Source organism: Trachurus japonicus, chromosome 9 (genome assembly GCF_045865225.1).
Source record: "Trachurus japonicus isolate A0001 chromosome 9, Traja_1.0".
In the NCBI taxonomy this organism is placed as follows: domain Eukaryota; kingdom Metazoa; phylum Chordata; class Actinopteri; order Carangiformes; family Carangidae; genus Trachurus; species Trachurus japonicus.
In genome coordinates this window covers 25805653-25823424 of record NC_140915.1, presented here as the reverse complement: position 1 = coordinate 25823424, position 17772 = coordinate 25805653, and the positions used below count along the sequence as shown (strand labels likewise).

The 17772-nt window shown below is 41.6% G+C and overlaps 2 protein-coding genes across 4 annotated transcripts; one reads left to right on the top strand and one right to left on the bottom strand.

The window, feature by feature from the left end:
• Positions 1-566: 566 nt before the first annotated feature.
• mtx3 (metaxin 3) lies at positions 567-5806 on the bottom strand. 3 transcript variants are annotated; one of them, XM_085786978.1, is made up of 9 exons: positions 5713-5806; positions 4330-4399; positions 3983-4059; positions 3794-3886; positions 3524-3706; positions 3342-3418; positions 2711-2868; positions 2284-2427; positions 567-2209 (listed from the first exon to the last, which is right to left on the bottom strand). In XM_085786978.1, exons 1-9 carry the CDS (start codon positions 5791-5793, stop codon positions 2202-2204), a joined length of 891 nt encoding a protein of 296 aa, XP_085643104.1. In that variant the 5' UTR covers positions 5794-5806; the 3' UTR covers positions 567-2201. The 3 variants fall into 3 exon arrangements, with proteins under 3 accessions (XP_085643104.1, XP_085643103.1, XP_085643105.1); XM_085786977.1 differs by having other exon boundaries at positions 2339-2427; XM_085786979.1 differs by lacking the exon at positions 2284-2427.
• Positions 5807-7819: 2013 nt separating this feature from the next.
• thbs4a (thrombospondin 4a) lies at positions 7820-17436 on the top strand. Its single transcript, XM_085786975.1, has 23 exons — positions 7820-8035; positions 8891-9088; positions 9189-9436; positions 9586-9688; positions 9874-9965; positions 10633-10684; positions 10778-10980; positions 11084-11221; positions 11321-11401; positions 11487-11639; positions 11786-11890; positions 12005-12112; positions 12232-12391; positions 13251-13369; positions 13453-13505; positions 13592-13676; positions 13815-13911; positions 13983-14161; positions 14409-14457; positions 14582-14778; positions 14876-15048; positions 16339-16478; positions 16567-17436. The coding sequence occupies exons 1-23, from the start codon at positions 7954-7956 to the stop codon at positions 16614-16616; spliced, it is 2865 nt and encodes a 954-aa protein (XP_085643101.1). The 5' UTR covers positions 7820-7953; the 3' UTR covers positions 16617-17436.
• The last annotated feature ends 336 nt before the right edge of the window (positions 17437-17772 follow it).

The following is a 17772-nucleotide window of genomic DNA, read 5'->3' as shown; positions in this document are numbered from 1 at the left end:
ATGGTGACCTGCTTTTGTACCTAGTCTCAACAATGGAGTTCGACAACTATTTTCCTAACCCAGAAAAATGAGTCGTAAAAACGCTGCAGTCGAAAAGATGCAACAGAAAATTGACAACAGATCCAAATGTGCTCTTTATTTCCTGTGACTGTGCCCATTAGATAGCCAGCCAGTAGACATCTCAGCAGGACTTGCTCCCACACGTGACCAGTGACTCGGATAATATCTGATTTCAAGTATACATCATTTCCTCTCAGTTTAATTACGCTCCTCTTTTTCCATGTCTAAAGCCAAAAGCCAGACAAAGAGCTCTTTATCCTCCCAACATCTAAACAAGTGGTCACACAATAAGAAGCAAAGTGGGCAATGGTGGAATTGGGAAAACAGGTCAGCCAATAGCGTGGCTTGATGCACTGGCAGGGTGGAAACGACAATTTCTTTTAAAAAAAGAAAAAACCAGTGGAGTCCACCACAAGCTCTGATTTTGGCGCCATTCATAAGCACATGTTTGGAAATGTTCATTTTGCTTGGTAAGTAAATATTTAAATAAAAGACAGTGGCCGATGTTGGCTTATCGTATTTGTATTTCAGTAATATGAAGACAATTGTTATCAACACATCATGAACAGCGACTGAAATGAAAAAGATAATTCGTGAAAAAATATGAAGGACACTGTTGACAAGACATTTTGACACCAGCAGTTGTGAAGGCACACAGCTCCCACATGGTCCGCACCAGCCCATCTGACTACACAGTGTGATGACAGCACACGACCCAATGAACACTTCAGTTTCAGATTATGGTGCTTTAAAAGGAATGTACCCATGAAGTTACAAGGGCCCAAGAATTTTTACGAGGGTTAATATTTCAAAAATCATGATCCTGAAAGAAATCACATGGCGTAGACTTGTTTCTGTGGTGCAGGAGCTGTGAGGATATTATGAAACATGATAATAATGAAAACAAAAGCAAAAACAGAAACAGAAAAGAGTCAACTTATATCTCAGTGAAAATGTGCTAGATAATCAAACTGTGCAATTAAAGGAAAACATAAGGCAGCTAATGAGACATTCATTCAACGGGACAGACACTTCAATTTAAACAAAATGAGCGTTAAATAGGCACAAATCATAAACACGGCAGAAAAAAAAAGAAAACAAATGTAAATATTGGTCGTGGAAAATCATGGCAAAAACAGACATGAGTGGATTGTTAATGACACACAATATGTTACACAAGAAAGGAAAAAAAAAACGATGCACACACACAAACATACATAAACACAACAATCCCAAATATTTTACACGAATAAGTTAATACAGTGTAAGGCCCTTCCATTACCTCAGTGGATGTGGCAAAGATTGTGAACAAGCTCATCAGCCCTATTAGAGGAAACCACAAGTAAATTGCATTGATTTGAAACTATTTACAACTTTACAAGCTATACACAACAAAAGGAGGTGAAAGCAGAGCAGAATAAGTAATCGCTCATTCCTATTATTATGACTGCATACATAGTGTACATTACCCCAAATGAAAATGTTGTTAGAATTTACAGTGCAGAACATTTTACAGTGGGTGCGTTAGGACTAATGCGTGCTCAGATTGTTTGACAACTCTTCCCATAAGGTCTAGCTCTAGCAGCACCATGCTCATCTACTGCAGTCACCATGCTCTCCTGGTATTAAACTTAGTATTAGTACTTCAATATCTTCGTGTTCTCTATGGTGCACTAAGTGTAGGTTGGCTTCCCTTTGAACCTTCTGTGTCTTTCTCATTGAGCATCACTTCATAGCATTCCTTCTTTACCACATACATACGCTCAACCTTCTTAAAAACCTCACAAGAGCACTTTTCCTCCTCTTTCAGTCAAACATCTTTGAAACCCATCATCATTATCTTGCTGTAAAAAAAAAGTCTCTTTATTATCACATAGTCATATTCCTGGTACTGATGTGACTTTTTTTTCCTCATTTGAGTTGCAGTTCAGCTTTGTGACAATTATTTTTGATTTGAGGACAGGACGTTGAGTCAGACTCGGAGCAGCACCTTTCATCTACCGGGTGGTCCTCCTCCTTTCATAAGGCTGGATCAGGGGGGTAAGGTCAGGGGTTAGGCAGGGGTAGAGCTCTTCTCACTGGCCAGACTGGGCTTGGGGTCTGGTCTGTGGGGTTTGTGCTGAGGGCTGCTGCGAAGGTTGTCATCCATCTACAGTACAAGACGCACAGTTTAGTTGGAGCAGAAAACAGTGATTCACTACGACTATTTATATGAGACTGCACCTGCAAAATGCAACCCTGAAACCTTGCAAAGAAGAGGAAAGGAAAGCAGAACCACCTTTTCTATTAAGTTGGATTCTTTGTTTACAAGCTGAGTTAGTTTCTGCAGGTTGGCATCCATAGTTTCCTGAACAGGTGGGGGAGGACCTGGAGAGAGATGACGCAAGAGGACACCAGCAGAGGGAAAAGGAGATCGCAGAGAATTAGAAGAATGGGAACAGTGTTAAAGTCAATGAACACCCAAAAATAAAGCAGACAGAAAGAGCAGGCATGCAGTGAACCCAAGCTGTGAGGAGAGGAAGTAGAAGGAAAAATCTGATGATGTTAGTTGTTTTGACTTGGTAAATATTCCCGCACACCTTTTGTGACCTAATTTTACAAAGCTTAAGTCCCAAAGTGTGAATATTTCTGGGGTTTGCCGTGATCTTACAAGGCTGATCCGAGCTGAAGTGGACTGCAAGGATGGTATCACAGAAGCGTGAGAGGTTATCCAGCTGTCGGAGGTGGCTCTGCAGAGGACTGCTCAGAAGACTAGCTTTATGGAGCGGAGCCACAAAACCAAATACAAAGGCATCCAGACTGGTGGGTCTACAATGACACACACACACACACACAAACCAACTATTACATTACAAGCACTACTCGGCTATGAAAGGCAACATTTCTAATGTAGAATTACACTTATTAACTACAGTGAACACAACAAGAAAATCTACAGGGATTTATCTAATACACTTGAGTTTGTTTATATCAAAATTTGTAAAAATCACAAAGCCAGCACTCATGTAGGTCCAACCTCTTACTATCTTTTAATCCAGGCAGCAGGGGTATCTTAAAAGAATTACGGCTACTTGTGATTTGTCTGAGCCTCTTTTGCTGTGCACCTGTATACAGTTGTGCTCACTTTTTCTTTGAACTTATATCAAAATTTGTAACATGACTTGTTTAACCACAAACAGTGTCTAAACAACACATTTAATTTAAGTTTTTGTTTTTTTCCCCAGTAGATCAGCATGTTCATTTATTACAACGTGTGGACTTCTTAAAAATAAAGAACTCACGAGTTGCCAAAAAAGTAGTTTTCTGTTCCCAGTCTGTAGGAGAGGAGATTCAGGCACTCTTTAGCATCACTGTAGATCTGAGGCAGACAGAGTGGGAAAGACGTACGGTTATAAACAGAAAGCACTGACATGTGGACAGAGTTGAGACGACGTGACTGGTGGTGAGACAGATCAGTATTTACCTTTCCCTCCACTTCGCTGATTCTGTGCAGCGGAGCCTCTCCTTTGGTTAGAAGGATGCGGGAGAGGGCAGTGTTGGCATACTGACATGGTACGAGAAAGTTGAGAGGGAAAGGCGAGCGAGACGCAAACCATGGACGTGTCAGATTGGCGTAGTTTTCTGCATCCACCCAGAAAGTGTGTAACTGTGGGAGACAAGACCTGAGTTTGAATACTGACAGTCCTCACAGATCAGTGTTTACCAGGAAGGGTTATTATATATATGTTCTTACCAGAGCTGGTCGTAGTTTCTCTTCAAGCAGGGCGATGTATGCCATGGTGTCCGCTCCTTGTCGGGCTGTCAGCTCAAAATCTGCATTAAACCTCTGAAAAATATGAAAAAGATCCACTCATTCTGTTTCATGGGTTTGAAGACATAATAACCAGGTGACGGACAGTAAGCAGCATTGGCCGACTCTCACCTGTTTCCTCAGGAAGTTGAGTATCTGTGCTGGTTCTTGCACTGCAGAGTCTCCACAAAGCAACTCTGGCACTGTTGCTGCAGGTTGAACAACAGGAACATTACAAGTCAAGACTGAGGTCAAGTTACAGAGTGGAGGAAGTTCATCTGCATGAAAGTCTTATCATTTCAAATGTATAGTGAGACTACAGTTTACATTTACTTCTTAAATATTGGAAATATTCCCGTTTCAATATTAGAAGTATCTGTTGATGACACGTTACGTACCATGTGTATGTGTGTGTACCAGGCAATTATGGCATCCTGACTGCCATGTTATGAATTTCTTCATGAGAAGCTGCAGCTCACCTGTTAGTGTTCTCCATGTCCAGTCTATAGGGGAAACTGTGACCTCAGCCCCAGAAAACTTAGCGTATGCCTGAAAGAAAACCCACATTTCAGTCAAGATAATAACAGAAACAACAGTCAGCGCACTTACAATTTAAAGTCAGTCATAAATGTCACAGTGAAACAATTGGTCAAATGTTGCATCTGTCAGGGAAATACTTCCTGAGCTATTTACAGCCCCAATGCATACTGTAATACTTCAGTCAAGGTTAGGTTGTACCACCAGGGGGAATATACCACTGACTGTAAATACATTTGGCACAAGAAGGGACCACTATAATTACACTGCTGTCTGTGCTGATCTGAAACAACAGAACTTCATCTATAGCAAGAGAGGTAAACTGTTAAAGCAAAACCACAAGCAATAAAACAAAAATACACCAAAATAAAGACAAATACCTAGATGTTTAACTAAATCAGTTAAAACTGAAACTATTATCCAGTCTAGTGATGTGTTAATGTAAAATTAGGGCAAAAATCACCCATCATTATCAGAAGTCCAAGGCAATATTGTCAGCTGTCTTATTTTTTAATGTTCAGTTTACAATGACGTAAAACAGCAAAAAGCAGAAAATCACTGCACTGAAGGTGCTCGAGTCAGAATATGAACATTTCTGTATGACAAGATTAAGGTTTAAGAATCAAAATATTACTATATAGGCCTATATAATTTCACTTCCTACTTTCTAAAATCACCCATATTAAATGCCGATTTAGGCCTACATCTTGATGAGTTCAGAACAACACCTGGTTAAGGTGATATACCATATTATAACAAAACAAACACACCACTATTATTCTAATACATTGCTTTATAGATGTTGTAGGTTTCATCTGGAAATGACTGTCACCTGGTGGCAGCAGTCGTAACTACATGGATTCAGTGAGGGACATACAGATCATCAGACCACTAACAACAAGCTGTTTATCTCCTGACCAGCTGATTTCCACCTCTGCCACCGTCGACGGACACACAGCAGGAGGCTGAGCACGGAAACACAACAGGTTCAAGTCGGACCCTGTGCAAACTGACCTTGAAGGCACCAAACCTTTGTTAGCGACGAGAGAGACGTGTGACAACCAGACACATATAAAGGACATGACCATGCAGCTCGCACAGATCCTTTTCTGTAGCAGGATGAACATTGAGTTGGCATTAAAAAAACCCATTATTTTCTGTCCTGCACATCGCCCGAGCCGACAGCAGGCTGCAGCAGGTAGTTAGCACGGGAGCTAACCAGAGGCACAGGGCGAGGAGGCAGAGGAAACCGAGGCTAGAAAGAAAACCGTCTGATACAGACCATAGTGAGCGTAGTAGTTTGTACAAGCAGACGGAAACGTTACCAGGACTATGAGGGACTCGGTGTGGACGGAAGGCAAACCCCAGTCTCCTCCCCAGCATCTCAGCTCCATGGCAGCCGCCATGTTTTTTGACTCACGGAGGGAGCCGATGACGTCACGACCAGCTACCTGTCACATCCGTCACATCAGAAATCAAAGAGGAAAAAATCAGGTGGAAAATATCAAGTGTATAAGATCATAAGATATCAAAGAAAAAAAGAGAGAAAAATCAGTTGAGAAAATAAATATTTTTTTAGATATTCCAAATGATAAGGCTAAGTCAAGTGGTCTCTATTTGCAGTGACATAAAGGAATAATAATGTGAAGTAAAGACTATTATGAGAATTAAATATGGGCTTTTAATCTGAAAATTCAGCATCTGCCTTGATTTACTGAGGTAACTATACTAGTCTGTTCCCTGTAAATACTCATTAGCTTTTTTTTTGCGGTTTATTAGGATGATGCTTTACTTCACTTTAGGGATCATAAAATTGGTAAGCAGCGGTGACGTAACCATGTAGGAATGATAAACAAGTCACCACTTTAATAGAGAGAATGGTACACTTAATGAGAAAGACTTAATTGACATATAACAACACGTATGAGAACACATGACATCTGTGAGCAATCCTGTGTAAGTCCAATCCTTACAAATCCAACTGGATGGAGTAAGATTGTGAGATTTATAAGATCCAGAGCAGCATGAATATTGCACTCTCAATTTCACATTTATGAATGGCTTTCTTTTTTGGTCACTGATGTAGCCTCTCATTCAAAATCAATCAGTGATATTTGATTAAAAAAAATATTCAGTGTTCAGATTCCAAATTCAGAATAGGAACTGATCCTTATCCCTAAGTTTATTGATATAACAACGTCAGGTCAATTTTTATTTATACAGCTCAAAATTAAATGTTTGTCTAAAAAGCCAAGATTAACATTACAAAGTCATGTGGTTGTTCCGAGTGGTGATATTTAGTCAGTGTATTATGCCAACAATTTAAAATCTGGCTAGAGGTAGCATGATCAAAAACTCATATCACATTGTTGCTCTTTATATGGTCTTATTTTATAGTCTTTTGATAGAACAAGTCACAATTTGGGATTTTTATTGCCATGTCAAATAGTAATTTCCATTTTTGTAGAGCTTTATGTCTTTTCAGCAGCAATAACATGATGTCGGTCCTGGGGGAGATAGTCAGACTGTTGAAGGCTGCCAGGGCTTTGGTCAGAGACCAGACAGCCAGACACAGTCGCATCCATGGTGATAATGCACCGAGGGATGGTAAATGTCACGGCTTGGATCGGCCCAGCAGCTGAGATGTTGAAATCTACTTGAGGTAAGTAGAGAAAACTTTTAAGACGAGTACCAGACGCCTTACGTGAAATGTTTCCAGGGTCAAAAAGTGTCCCAAGTCTAGCTTTCTATTCCCACATTCTTCAACAGATGGAATTTAGAAACACTTTTCAGAGGCATTCAGAACAAGTTAAATACAATTAAATAAAAATTAAAAACATCTGGCACAGTTAGACAGTTCAACTGGTTTACCGAAGAAGAGCTGGAAGATGAAATCCACATTTAGGACACAGGTTCAGTGATGTTTGCGAGAAACAATGGCCAGCTGGAAACAGATTTTCCTCTCTTGAGACCCAGGCACAATTCATTTCAGACATTTTTTAGTGTTGGCTGAGTGAGCTGACTTTTCATGCTATTATTTTACCACTCCCAAAAACGCAGTAAACACGTAGGACTTAAGGGATGAAGGCTTAATCTTGATTTTAAATCAAATAGAGTCATAAATACATAAAAACTCCTCACATTTAGCCCTGAAGTATAGCTAACTAATGCAGCACCAGCTTTTTAGAATAAAATGCCACCTATGATCCCTTATATTTTGTGTCACATTTATTTGTGGACTGTTTTACTTAGCATGTAGTTATACTTCAGTTTTTACAAGCAGGGGCAATATGCAACTTATCATTCAATGAGAGGATATGGGGACACACCCCCAATCTATTAAAATGGTCCCTACACTGTGCCGCTTTCGCAACAAGAGCTTACAAGAACACTCCCCTTTGCTTTAAAAGCTGTGCCTGTGGCCACAGGACCATCTCACCTCTGCTGATATTCTGCTTCAAGATCTGGACACAGCCTGTGACTCTCTTACTGACCCGCAGGAGGAAATTAAGTTCTTTCTACAGGGACACGGCTTCTTTTGAGGTGTGTCCCGCTCTGAAGCACAGATGATGGGTATGTGGGCCAGAGCAGCAGCTCTGTCTCTGGTGCTGCAGCAGCTGGTGCTCTCTGTCACAGCTGAAGGCACTGGTAAGTACAGGCTCTTCTCTATCCGTGCCCTTCTGGAAAACATTATATACAGCATGTTCATACGTGCTCTACATGTTAAAACAGTTTTAGTGACTGTCTTCTCCATTTGCACATTATAACAGTCTGTTGTCTCCTCTTGTAACTTCCCATCTGCAGTAAGCTGCAATTAACAAGGGTAGCTCCGTTGATTTAGTTGGCATGAATTTGGCTTTTTTGTGGTTTGCAGTGTTTAATGTCCAGGATCTAGTAACAGTCTGACCTAAATAGGACCAGTTTCAAATGGTAAAACAACACCGGTTACCAAGTGAGAAAGTGCATGCGCAGAACCTCGATTTGCCTGGAATCATCACGCACATTTTTCCATACAATTTGTCACATCGTATTATTTTTGAATTCAGCTAATGGTTGCGTGCAAGTGTTTCTTGTGTGTGTGTGTGTGTGTGTGTATGTGTGTGTATGTGTGCGTGTGTGTCCGTGCATGTGAGTGTGAAGCGGTGGGTTTGTTCCAGTGGAAAGAGTTTACTGCTGCTGCTCTCTGTAACTCTCATCCACCACTCTATAAAAGACAGCAGGATACAAACATGAACATGCACTTGCACTTGTGCACACACACACGCACACCTACACACCTACACACACACACACACACACACACATGGAGCACTGTCACACATAATAAAGCAGAATAGCCAGTCATAGCCAAAACCAAACTGACAAAAAGTCAGCAGCAGATGTAACAGACAAAGTGTTTCCTGCCTTTATCGTTACATTGTGCCTTTTCTCCTTGTCACAATGATGTCACAATGCACCTACAGCAGTGTAATGCAGGTGTTTAACAATCCTCTTCTGCATTAGTCTATGACCTGCTGGACTCTCCAGACTGCCTGCCAGACTTGCTCCAAGGAAAGCTAAAGAGCAAAGGGCAAGACGAGGCTTTCCTCCTTTCTTCCTTCAGGCTCCATAGCAAGGGCCCCACCTCTATGTACAGCATCATCAACCCCAAAGACAACACCAAGTACCTGGACTTCAGCGTGCAGGCCAAACTCAACAAAGGTAGATTATTTCACATATAACAGTGGCTGCTATACGACCACACACTGCATCATCAGCTGTTTGCGTCAGCATGTGTTTGCTGGTTTCTCTCCATCTGCAGTCACCATTCGTTACCAGAAGAACGATGGCAGATACGGCACAACCAGTTTCAACCACCCCTCCCTGGCAGACGGTCGAGAGCATCACGTGATGCTACATGCCAGCGGTCTGCAGCGCGGCCCGCCTCGCCTCAACATCTACATGGACTGCAGACTGGCACACACCTTGAACGATCTACCAGCTGCATTTGGGTCGCTCCCACCTGGTCCCAACAGGGTGGCGCTTAGGACCCTGCAGCCAAATGGACAGGTGAATGAGAGGTTTACATTGAATATTTCTACATTATACTGTGAATATATTCTGCATAAAAACACATTATTTGATTTATTTGTGCCACAATATGAATCATGTAGCCTACATGCAGTCTGAATTTTTTCTTTCCTCTGTTGTTCTGTAAGGATGAACTGACTCACTTCCAGCTGGTCACAGGGGACACGATAGATAATGTGGCCACTTTGCAGGACTGTAGTGTAGATCAGGCTGAATCGTTACAACTGCTGGGTGAGAGACAAAGATTTTCTGTCACATAATGCACACACACACATGCTCTCATTTTACCTTAAAACTAATAGAAAACTTGAAAAATACCAGACATAATAAACTCTTTAACCTCAAATATTTTGGTTTGTTTTGTTTCACATGTAAATGATGAACTTTTAGTTTTCTAATTCTGGTTTACCTCACAGGTATCCAGGCAGGTAGGATGGTACATGACCAGGCCACCATTCTGGAGCTGAAGACCATGCTGTCTGACATGAAGGTGCTACTCCACCAGCAGGTGAATTACTCTGTGTCACAGCGCTGTGTCACCTCTTGATGGAAAGTGAACACACAAGGACAAGTATTAAAATGTATCATAAGGTCACAATCAAGTCAAGAACTGCACAGCATTTTGATAACCGAGTATGGTAACTTGTTGAATTATTTGGTTACATTGTTTGCCATCCTTATAGCTGCCTTTTCAAACCTATTTGAAGGGGAGATCAAATTTGTTGAGATGAAACTCATATAAAAGGTTGGACGAACTGTTTGTAAAAGTGGAAGAATGTGGGCTGATTCAAAACCATTTGGATGTCCCTTCTTCTCTGTGGTGAGATTGGCTTTTCAATAAAAATCTGCAGTTCATTGTGAAAAGTGAGAATCCAGACTCGGAGGACCTGCCGACCGGCTGCGTTTCAATCGGTGACAGACAGCTAAATGAATCAAAAATCGGACCTTAACCTCAACAGCAGATAGGAATGGATGATTTCAGATGATCGTTTAACACAGAGAATTTGCCTCAGGGAGCCTGAGGCAATGAATTTATCAAACACACTTAAAATAATCTATTATGTAAGGAAACATAGCACCTAAACAGACACACACTTTATAGATTTTGATGTAAAGTACCAATACATTCACTAACAACACTAACAGTACTACACCCTGTTTCCTTTCTGCTTAAGATTAAGGAGACAACCTTTCTGAGGAATACCATCGCAGAGTGTCTCGCCTGTGGTAAGCAAAACAAAAAATGGTCTCAGTTACCCTATTTAGTCACTTCTGACAGTGTAACAATGCATTTCTATATCGGTACATTTGTGTCCACAGGTCTTGGAGGCAGTCCAACTAATAATGGTCCCGGTCCCGGTCCAGGGCGGTTTGACATGCTGCCTCAGCATTTGACTCAGTGCCCACCTGGGACCTGTTTCAGACAGAACATGTGCATCCGCTCAGAGTCAGGGGACTTCCAGTGTGCCCCCTGTCCAGATGGATACACAGGAGACGGCGTGCACTGTGACGACGTAGATGAGGTATGGAACGCACTGTATTTCTTCTTTATGAGCGTCTGTTTCTGCAACAAGGACGTGAAAGCAGTGTTTGACAAGCCTCTGTGTTATTTGTGTATGTGTTTAGTGCCAGTTCAACCCATGTTTCCCTGGCGTCCGGTGTGTGAACACTGCTCCTGGCTTCCGCTGTGAGAAATGCCCTCTGGGATACACTGGGCCAGAGCTGAATGGAGTGGGAATATCCTATGCTAAATCAAACAAACAGGTACAGCTAAAAATGAATACATTGTCTTTGATTTATCTGAGCCTCAACAGACAACCAACTGATTTTTTTTGTGTGGACTTTACATCCTGCTGCTGACAGGTATGTGAGGACATAGATGAGTGTCTGGGCCCACCTGACAATGGAGGTTGCACTGCCAACTCAAACTGCTACAACACTATGGTAAGACCAATGGGACCATTACATGGTTATCACACTCTCCTTTCGCATAGTGCCCTGGTCTCTGACTCGATATCGTCCTCGTCAGGGCTCCTTCCGCTGCGGCGAGTGTAAAGCCGGCTTCACAGGTGACCAGGTGGGAGGCTGCCGTGGCAGCAGGCTTTGCCCCAACGGTCAACCCAACCCCTGTGACGCCAACGCTGAGTGTATCGTGGAGCGAGACGGCAGCATTACCTGTATGGTAATAATTCAGAATATACTGCCAATTTATATACCATATCTTACACCTGAATGTGAACCATTATACTGTCGGGCTGTTCCACATCTCACCATTTGAATGAAATGTCATGCCGTGCTCTTTCCCCCGCGTGTGTCTGTGTGGTTTAGTGTGGCATTGGCTGGGCAGGTAATGGCTACACGTGTGGAAAGGACACAGATATTGACGCACATCCTGACACTACTCTCCCGTGCAGAGACAGCAACTGTAAGCAGGTACTCGTGTCAAGCATCCCCCATCCTCTCTTGCATTTAATCCAGTGTAGAATTAAAACTTAATGGTGTTTGTGTCTGTGTGTGCCTCTGTGTTTTTTCCTGTGGGGTTTCCAGGACAACTGTGTGTTTGTGCCAAACTCTGGGCAAGAGGACGCAGACAGGGACGGGAAGGGCGACGCCTGTGATGATGATGCAGACAATGATGGAATCATTAACATAGACGTAGGTGACCACAGGTCCAGCATACAATACACACCCACCAATGTAATGAATGTAAATGTAGGTCTATTTAGTTCACAAGGCCTATGCATAATACAGCAACCCTCTTTTTCCAAACCCAGGATAACTGCTGGCTTGTTCCCAACATAGACCAGAGAAACAGTGATAAGGATCTCCATGGTGATGCATGTGACAACTGCAGAGTAGTAGACAATCCCTCACAGAGAGATACAGACCAGGACGGGCTGGGAGATGAATGTGACGATGACATGGATGGGGATGGTAAGTGTATCTGTTAGTTTTTAACAGTCATATAATTATCACTATATCCTCACAGTTTTGCATCGCTGTGTGTAATGAGAGGGACACAGTCCAACAGCTGTGGCTTTTGTAAGGATAAAAAAGTTGGATGGTCATTACTATTAGCAGTAATGACCATCCAACTTTTTCATCCTATGTGACCAGTTACATAGGATGCAGTAATGGTCCAGTAACTGGACACATAATGATCCAGTTACTGGACCATTACTGCTTTTATTGCATCATTTAGAGGTAATAACTTTAGGAAAACTGTTAATAGCTGATAATTACAAAAGACTACTGTGTCCGTCTGGACGAAAAGCTTAAAAATCCCTGTAGAAAAACGTGTTAAATGTTAAAATGCTCCAACTGGAGTCTTAAGTGTTGTTACACACTCTCAGTTCTCACTGACTGCCCTTTTATAGGACAGCTCTTATTTGTTCCAATGGAAACTTTTAAACTTCTGAGCCTTTGTGTGTGCCCGCATGTTTACCTTTATATGCTGACGCATGTTGCATGTTTCGGCCCTGTTCGCAGCCGCTGTTCATTCAGTTTGGCAGAGCTTCGGGCGCTTGATCATTTGGTTATGTCTTTAACTCCCAAGGCTGGATTGCTCAGTGCTTGGTCATGTCTGTCTCCTCTCTCAAAGCATTTTTCCATGGTAAGCCTTTGCCAGGCATTAAAGGCCACTGGAAACTTTTTCACCTTCCTCTTTAACAAACACTGCCATCTGCTGATTCATTTGACAGACTGTCTGTGGGCTCTGTGCTGTCATGCTTGTTTTCATTTTCCTGAAGCTGCCTTTACACACAAAGTAGAAATTACATTTTCATGTGTTCAGGCTTGAAGAATATTCTTGACAACTGCCAGCGAGTCCCCAACCAAGACCAGAGGGACAGAGACCGTGACGGGGTGGGAGACGCCTGTGACAGCTGTCCTGATATGGCCAATCCAAACCAGGTAACAAACAACCTGAATAAGATTCACCGACTGCCACAACTCTGACCTGTTTTGACCTGAGTGTCTGTTTTTTCCACCTGCAGTCCGATTCAGATGATGACCTTGTAGGAGATACCTGTGATGACAACATAGACAGGTAGAGCCCACCATCAAGACCTGTTGTATGAATAGATATAAGGAATATTTTTGCTATATATTTGACTTGCCCTTCTTCTATCTCAGTGATGGGGACGGCCACCAGAACACAAAGGACAACTGTCCCAATGTCATCAACTCCTCTCAGCTGGACACTGACAAGGATGGAATGGTTTTAAACTACCTCTTCCTTCATCTTTTATTTAATCTATTAAATGCATCACATGTTTTTTTTATCCCTATTCTTCATGCCGACCCAGAGACACCTCTGTGTTCAGACAACTCCTAATGTCTCACTTTGTTTTGGCAGGGAGATGAATGCGATGATGACGATGATAATGACGGCATACCGGACACTGATGACAACTGCAGACTTGTTCCCAACGTGGACCAGATAGACTCTGATAGTGAGTAGCCTACCATTTGTCGTTTGTTCCTGTGCACAGCATGTAAATGAGCAGTGTCCTTGTTATTTCAGACAACAACATTGGAGACGCATGCGAAGGAGACTTTGACAAAGACAACATCATTGACAAAATCGACCACTGCCCAGAGAACGCAGAGGTCACCCTGACCGACTTCAGAGCCTATCAGACCGTCGTGCTGGACCCAGAAGGCGACTCGCAGATCGACCCCAACTGGGTGGTTCTCAACCAGGTGAACAGTACAACACCTTTGTGAGCCGGCTGTTTGTTTTCAAGCTGTTTTCTATGAAAGCATTTCATTTGATCAGTCTATCTGTAGTTCAGCTAAGACTTTGTCTCGGGTTTTCTTTTGTCCATGTTCTTTGCTAAATCAACGTGGCACTGAACACAAAAAGGTGAAGAGATCCAATTTTGTTATTATGGTTAAATTCCCCGTGACAACACCGATGAACTGAGTTCATTCTCTCTTGCTCTGACAGGGTATGGAGATAGTCCAGACCATGAACTCTGACCCTGGCCTCGCTGTAGGTGGGTGGAGAATATCTTCATATTTTCACATCCTCATCTGCTCTAACTTTATTTTCTTCAGAGTGTCATTTTTCTAACCTGTGCTGTTGTGTGTGTTTTTTTTTCCCACTGTCCACAAATACAGGCTACAAAGCGTTCAGCGGGGTCGACTTTGAGGGAACGTTCCACGTGAACACGGTGACGGACGACGACTACGCCGGCTTCATCTTCGGCTACCAGGACTCCTCCTCGTTTTACGTGGTGATGTGGAAACAGACAGAACAAACCTACTGGCAGGCTGCGCCCTTCAGAGCCGTGGCCGAGCCGGGGATACAGCTCAAGGTGATGGGAGATATGCTATTTATCTGCATCATCTATTCCATCACTGTCAGTTTTTTTCCCCCTCTCTCTCTCATCGTTTGTGGCTCTTCACTTCTAGATGGTGAAGTCTGAGACGGGTCCAGGTGAGCATCTGAGGAATTCCCTCTGGCACACCGGAGACACCCAGGGGCAGGTCCGCCTCCTGTGGAAGGACCCCAGGAACGTTGGCTGGAAGGACAAGGTTTCCTACCGCTGGTTCCTCCAGCACAGGCCACAGGTTGGATACATCAGGTACAGAGAGACGCACTCCATCCCTCACACACACACACACACACACACACACACACACACTGATAGCGTGCAGTGGTGGACAGTAACGGAGTAAATTTACTTGATTACTGTACTTCATTTCATTTCATTTCATTTTGATTTATTTCATTCATGGTTCTCACATAGTTGCACATATACATTGTGTACACATTTTCATCATGAATGAAAAGGAGCAGGATGAAGAAAAAACTTATAATACCTGCCCCTCTCTGTTGTTACAAATTTCATTGGCTTACTTCAACACCAATATTATTCTCTGTTTCAAAATATTAAAGATAATGAAACATAGTAATGACAAAAAAACAAACAAACAAAATAACGGTAAACACCACTCATCTATCTATCTTTTTCTTTTTTCCCCTTCTTTTTCTCTTTCTCCTGCTTCTTTTTTGTAAATACTTATCTTTTCTTTTTTAAACATTTTCTTAAACTGAGACATACTTGTACAGCTTTTCAATTCCTTGCTTTGTGAATGCCATAGTTTTACACCTGCAACAGAAATACACATTTGTTTTAAGCTTAACCTTGCAAATGTCTGTTTAAAATCAAGCTTCAGTCTGTTGTCCCCTTCCTCCAGTTTAAACAAGCTTTGTAAATGTTCTGGTAATGATCTGTTCTTTGCTTTAAACATTATTTTTAGGGTCTGTAATTCTATTATATCGGCCATTTTCAACAAACCTGCAGAAATAAAAAATCTGTTTGAGGGATCTCTATTACCTGCCTTGTGGATAACTCTTACTGCTCTTTTTTGTAGCAGAATCAGGGTCAGTACATATCCAGAGGATTTGTACTTTACATGAGTATTAGATTTCTTTGGTACTTATTACTCTTACTTGAATACATTTCCAAGACAAATATTTTTACTTTTACTCGAGTTAATTTCTAGGAAGGCTGAAAAGTACTCGTTACTTTCAGGTCTTTTTTTTTTTTTTTCTAAAATACTATTGAACACAAGCTGTGTTTGTCAAAGAAGGAAACCCTAACCCCTAAAAGCAAGCACATCAGTGTAGGTGGTTTCAAAGAGTTAATTCTCAGAAAAAATAGTTAAAAGAAAAATAAGAAATTTACTCTTACTCTTACTTAAAGTACATTTAAAAGCATGTACTTTTGGATAGTTAAGTACCTTTAAAAGCAAGTACTTTTTTTGTCCAGTAGTATATGTACTCTTACTCAAGTACTGGGGTCGAGTACTCTGTCCATCTCTGATAGCGTGTGAAGTGACTAACTCGTATCCCCTTGTGTGTGAACCAGGGCTCGCTTTTTTGAGGGTTCAAACCTGGTGGCGGACACAGGGGTGATAATTGACACCAGTATGAGAGGAGGGCGTCTGGGAGTGTTCTGCTTCTCACAGGAAAACATCATCTGGTCCAACTTGAAGTATCGTTGCAATGGTGAGTATCGGCATTTTAAAGTCAACCTTGTCAGCTATGTGTACTGTGAGTATGATTGTGAGTTTCGTTCTGTTTCTCACCCCCACAGACACTATTCCTGTCGACTACCAGGACCTCAGTGCCCAGAACACAGACTGAGGATGTGAGTTAGAGAAAAATGGATAAATGTGGGACCATGATGGTATTTGAACTATTTCAACAGGGTCTTAGGAAAGCTTAACAATGGGCATTATATACTTAAATGTAATTTCGGCGCAATTGAGGCGTACTCTTGTATAAATCCTCATCTGGTTCTGTGTATGTCTATGCATTATCACCTTAAGTTTTATCAGCATTTTATGAATACTGATTAAGGGGCAATATTGTTTCTGAATATATTGCAAATACAATAAAAACCCTGAGCAATCGCAAAATCAAAGCATGTTCTACAACATTTTTTTTTTTTTTTAACACATGGTTGTTATTAATGTTGTTTACCAGTATAAAGAAACTCTACATCAGCAAATAAAGACACCACATGGCGTTCAATGGATGGTTTATTGAAAGAGTGTGGCACCCACATCTCTGTTATTTCAAACATACAACTTGGTCAAAAATTGTTTCTGGAGGCGGTGGTTTCTTCCGGCCTTCAGAGTGGGTCCTGCTGTCTAGTTTTCAGTTTAGATGCTTGAGATCAACACTGCTGAGCACCATGTAATTTCTACATTCATGCCAATAACTCAATTGTAGAAATATTTCCAAAAAACAAAACAAACTGCAGGTATATAAAGCGTTAAGTCAAATCAAAATCTCCACAGATTGCACAACTTTAGCCAAAATGTACATATCAGGTGTTATAAAACATGTTAGGAATACATTTAGACAAAACAACGTAATGCTTTATTGATGAGTGAGAAACATAAAAGGAGTTGCAGATGACAATGTGCAATATATTGTATTTCTATACAATAGAATAAAACATCTGATTCACAGGTAACATACAGGTAAAGGTCTTTGTCTGATTTTGAATTCGGCATTAAACTCAACATCCAGTGTTGAAAAACGCACTAATAGAAGTACTCGCACTACCTTGTCCTGACCACCATTATGAGCTGACACATGCAACATAGACAAGGCAAAAAGCCATTATGACTGTACAGAACACAGGTAAACAGCTTACATGTCTGCATGTGCATGCAAATACATAATGTTCTTAGTTATATTCTTTCTGTAACAGACACAAAACAATCTGATAGAGAGGATTGTTGTTTTCTGACATCTACCTTTGGCAAACATTCCTCATCTGTGTCACTGA

Excerpts from the sequence above, each read along its gene's own strand:
- mtx3 (XM_085786977.1), bottom strand. The coding sequence starts at position 5,793 with ATGGCGGCTGCCATGGAGCTGAGATGCTGGGGAGGAGACTGGGGTTTG. Across the intron at positions 3,707-3,793 it reads AGAAACTACGACCAGCTCTG|TTACACACTTTCTGGGTGGA; the intron begins GTAAGAACATAT and ends TGTCTCCCACAG. Across the intron at positions 3,419-3,523 it reads TCAGCGAAGTGGAGGGAAAG|ATCTACAGTGATGCTAAAGA; the intron begins GTAAATACTGAT and ends TGTCTGCCTCAG.
- thbs4a (XM_085786975.1), top strand. The coding sequence starts at position 7,954 with ATGATGGGTATGTGGGCCAGAGCAGCAGCTCTGTCTCTGGTGCTGCAG. Across the intron at positions 10,685-10,777 it reads CGCAGAGTGTCTCGCCTGTG|GTCTTGGAGGCAGTCCAACT; the intron begins GTAAGCAAAACA and ends TTGTGTCCACAG. Across the intron at positions 14,779-14,875 it reads AGCCGGGGATACAGCTCAAG|ATGGTGAAGTCTGAGACGGG; the intron begins GTGATGGGAGAT and ends CTTCACTTCTAG.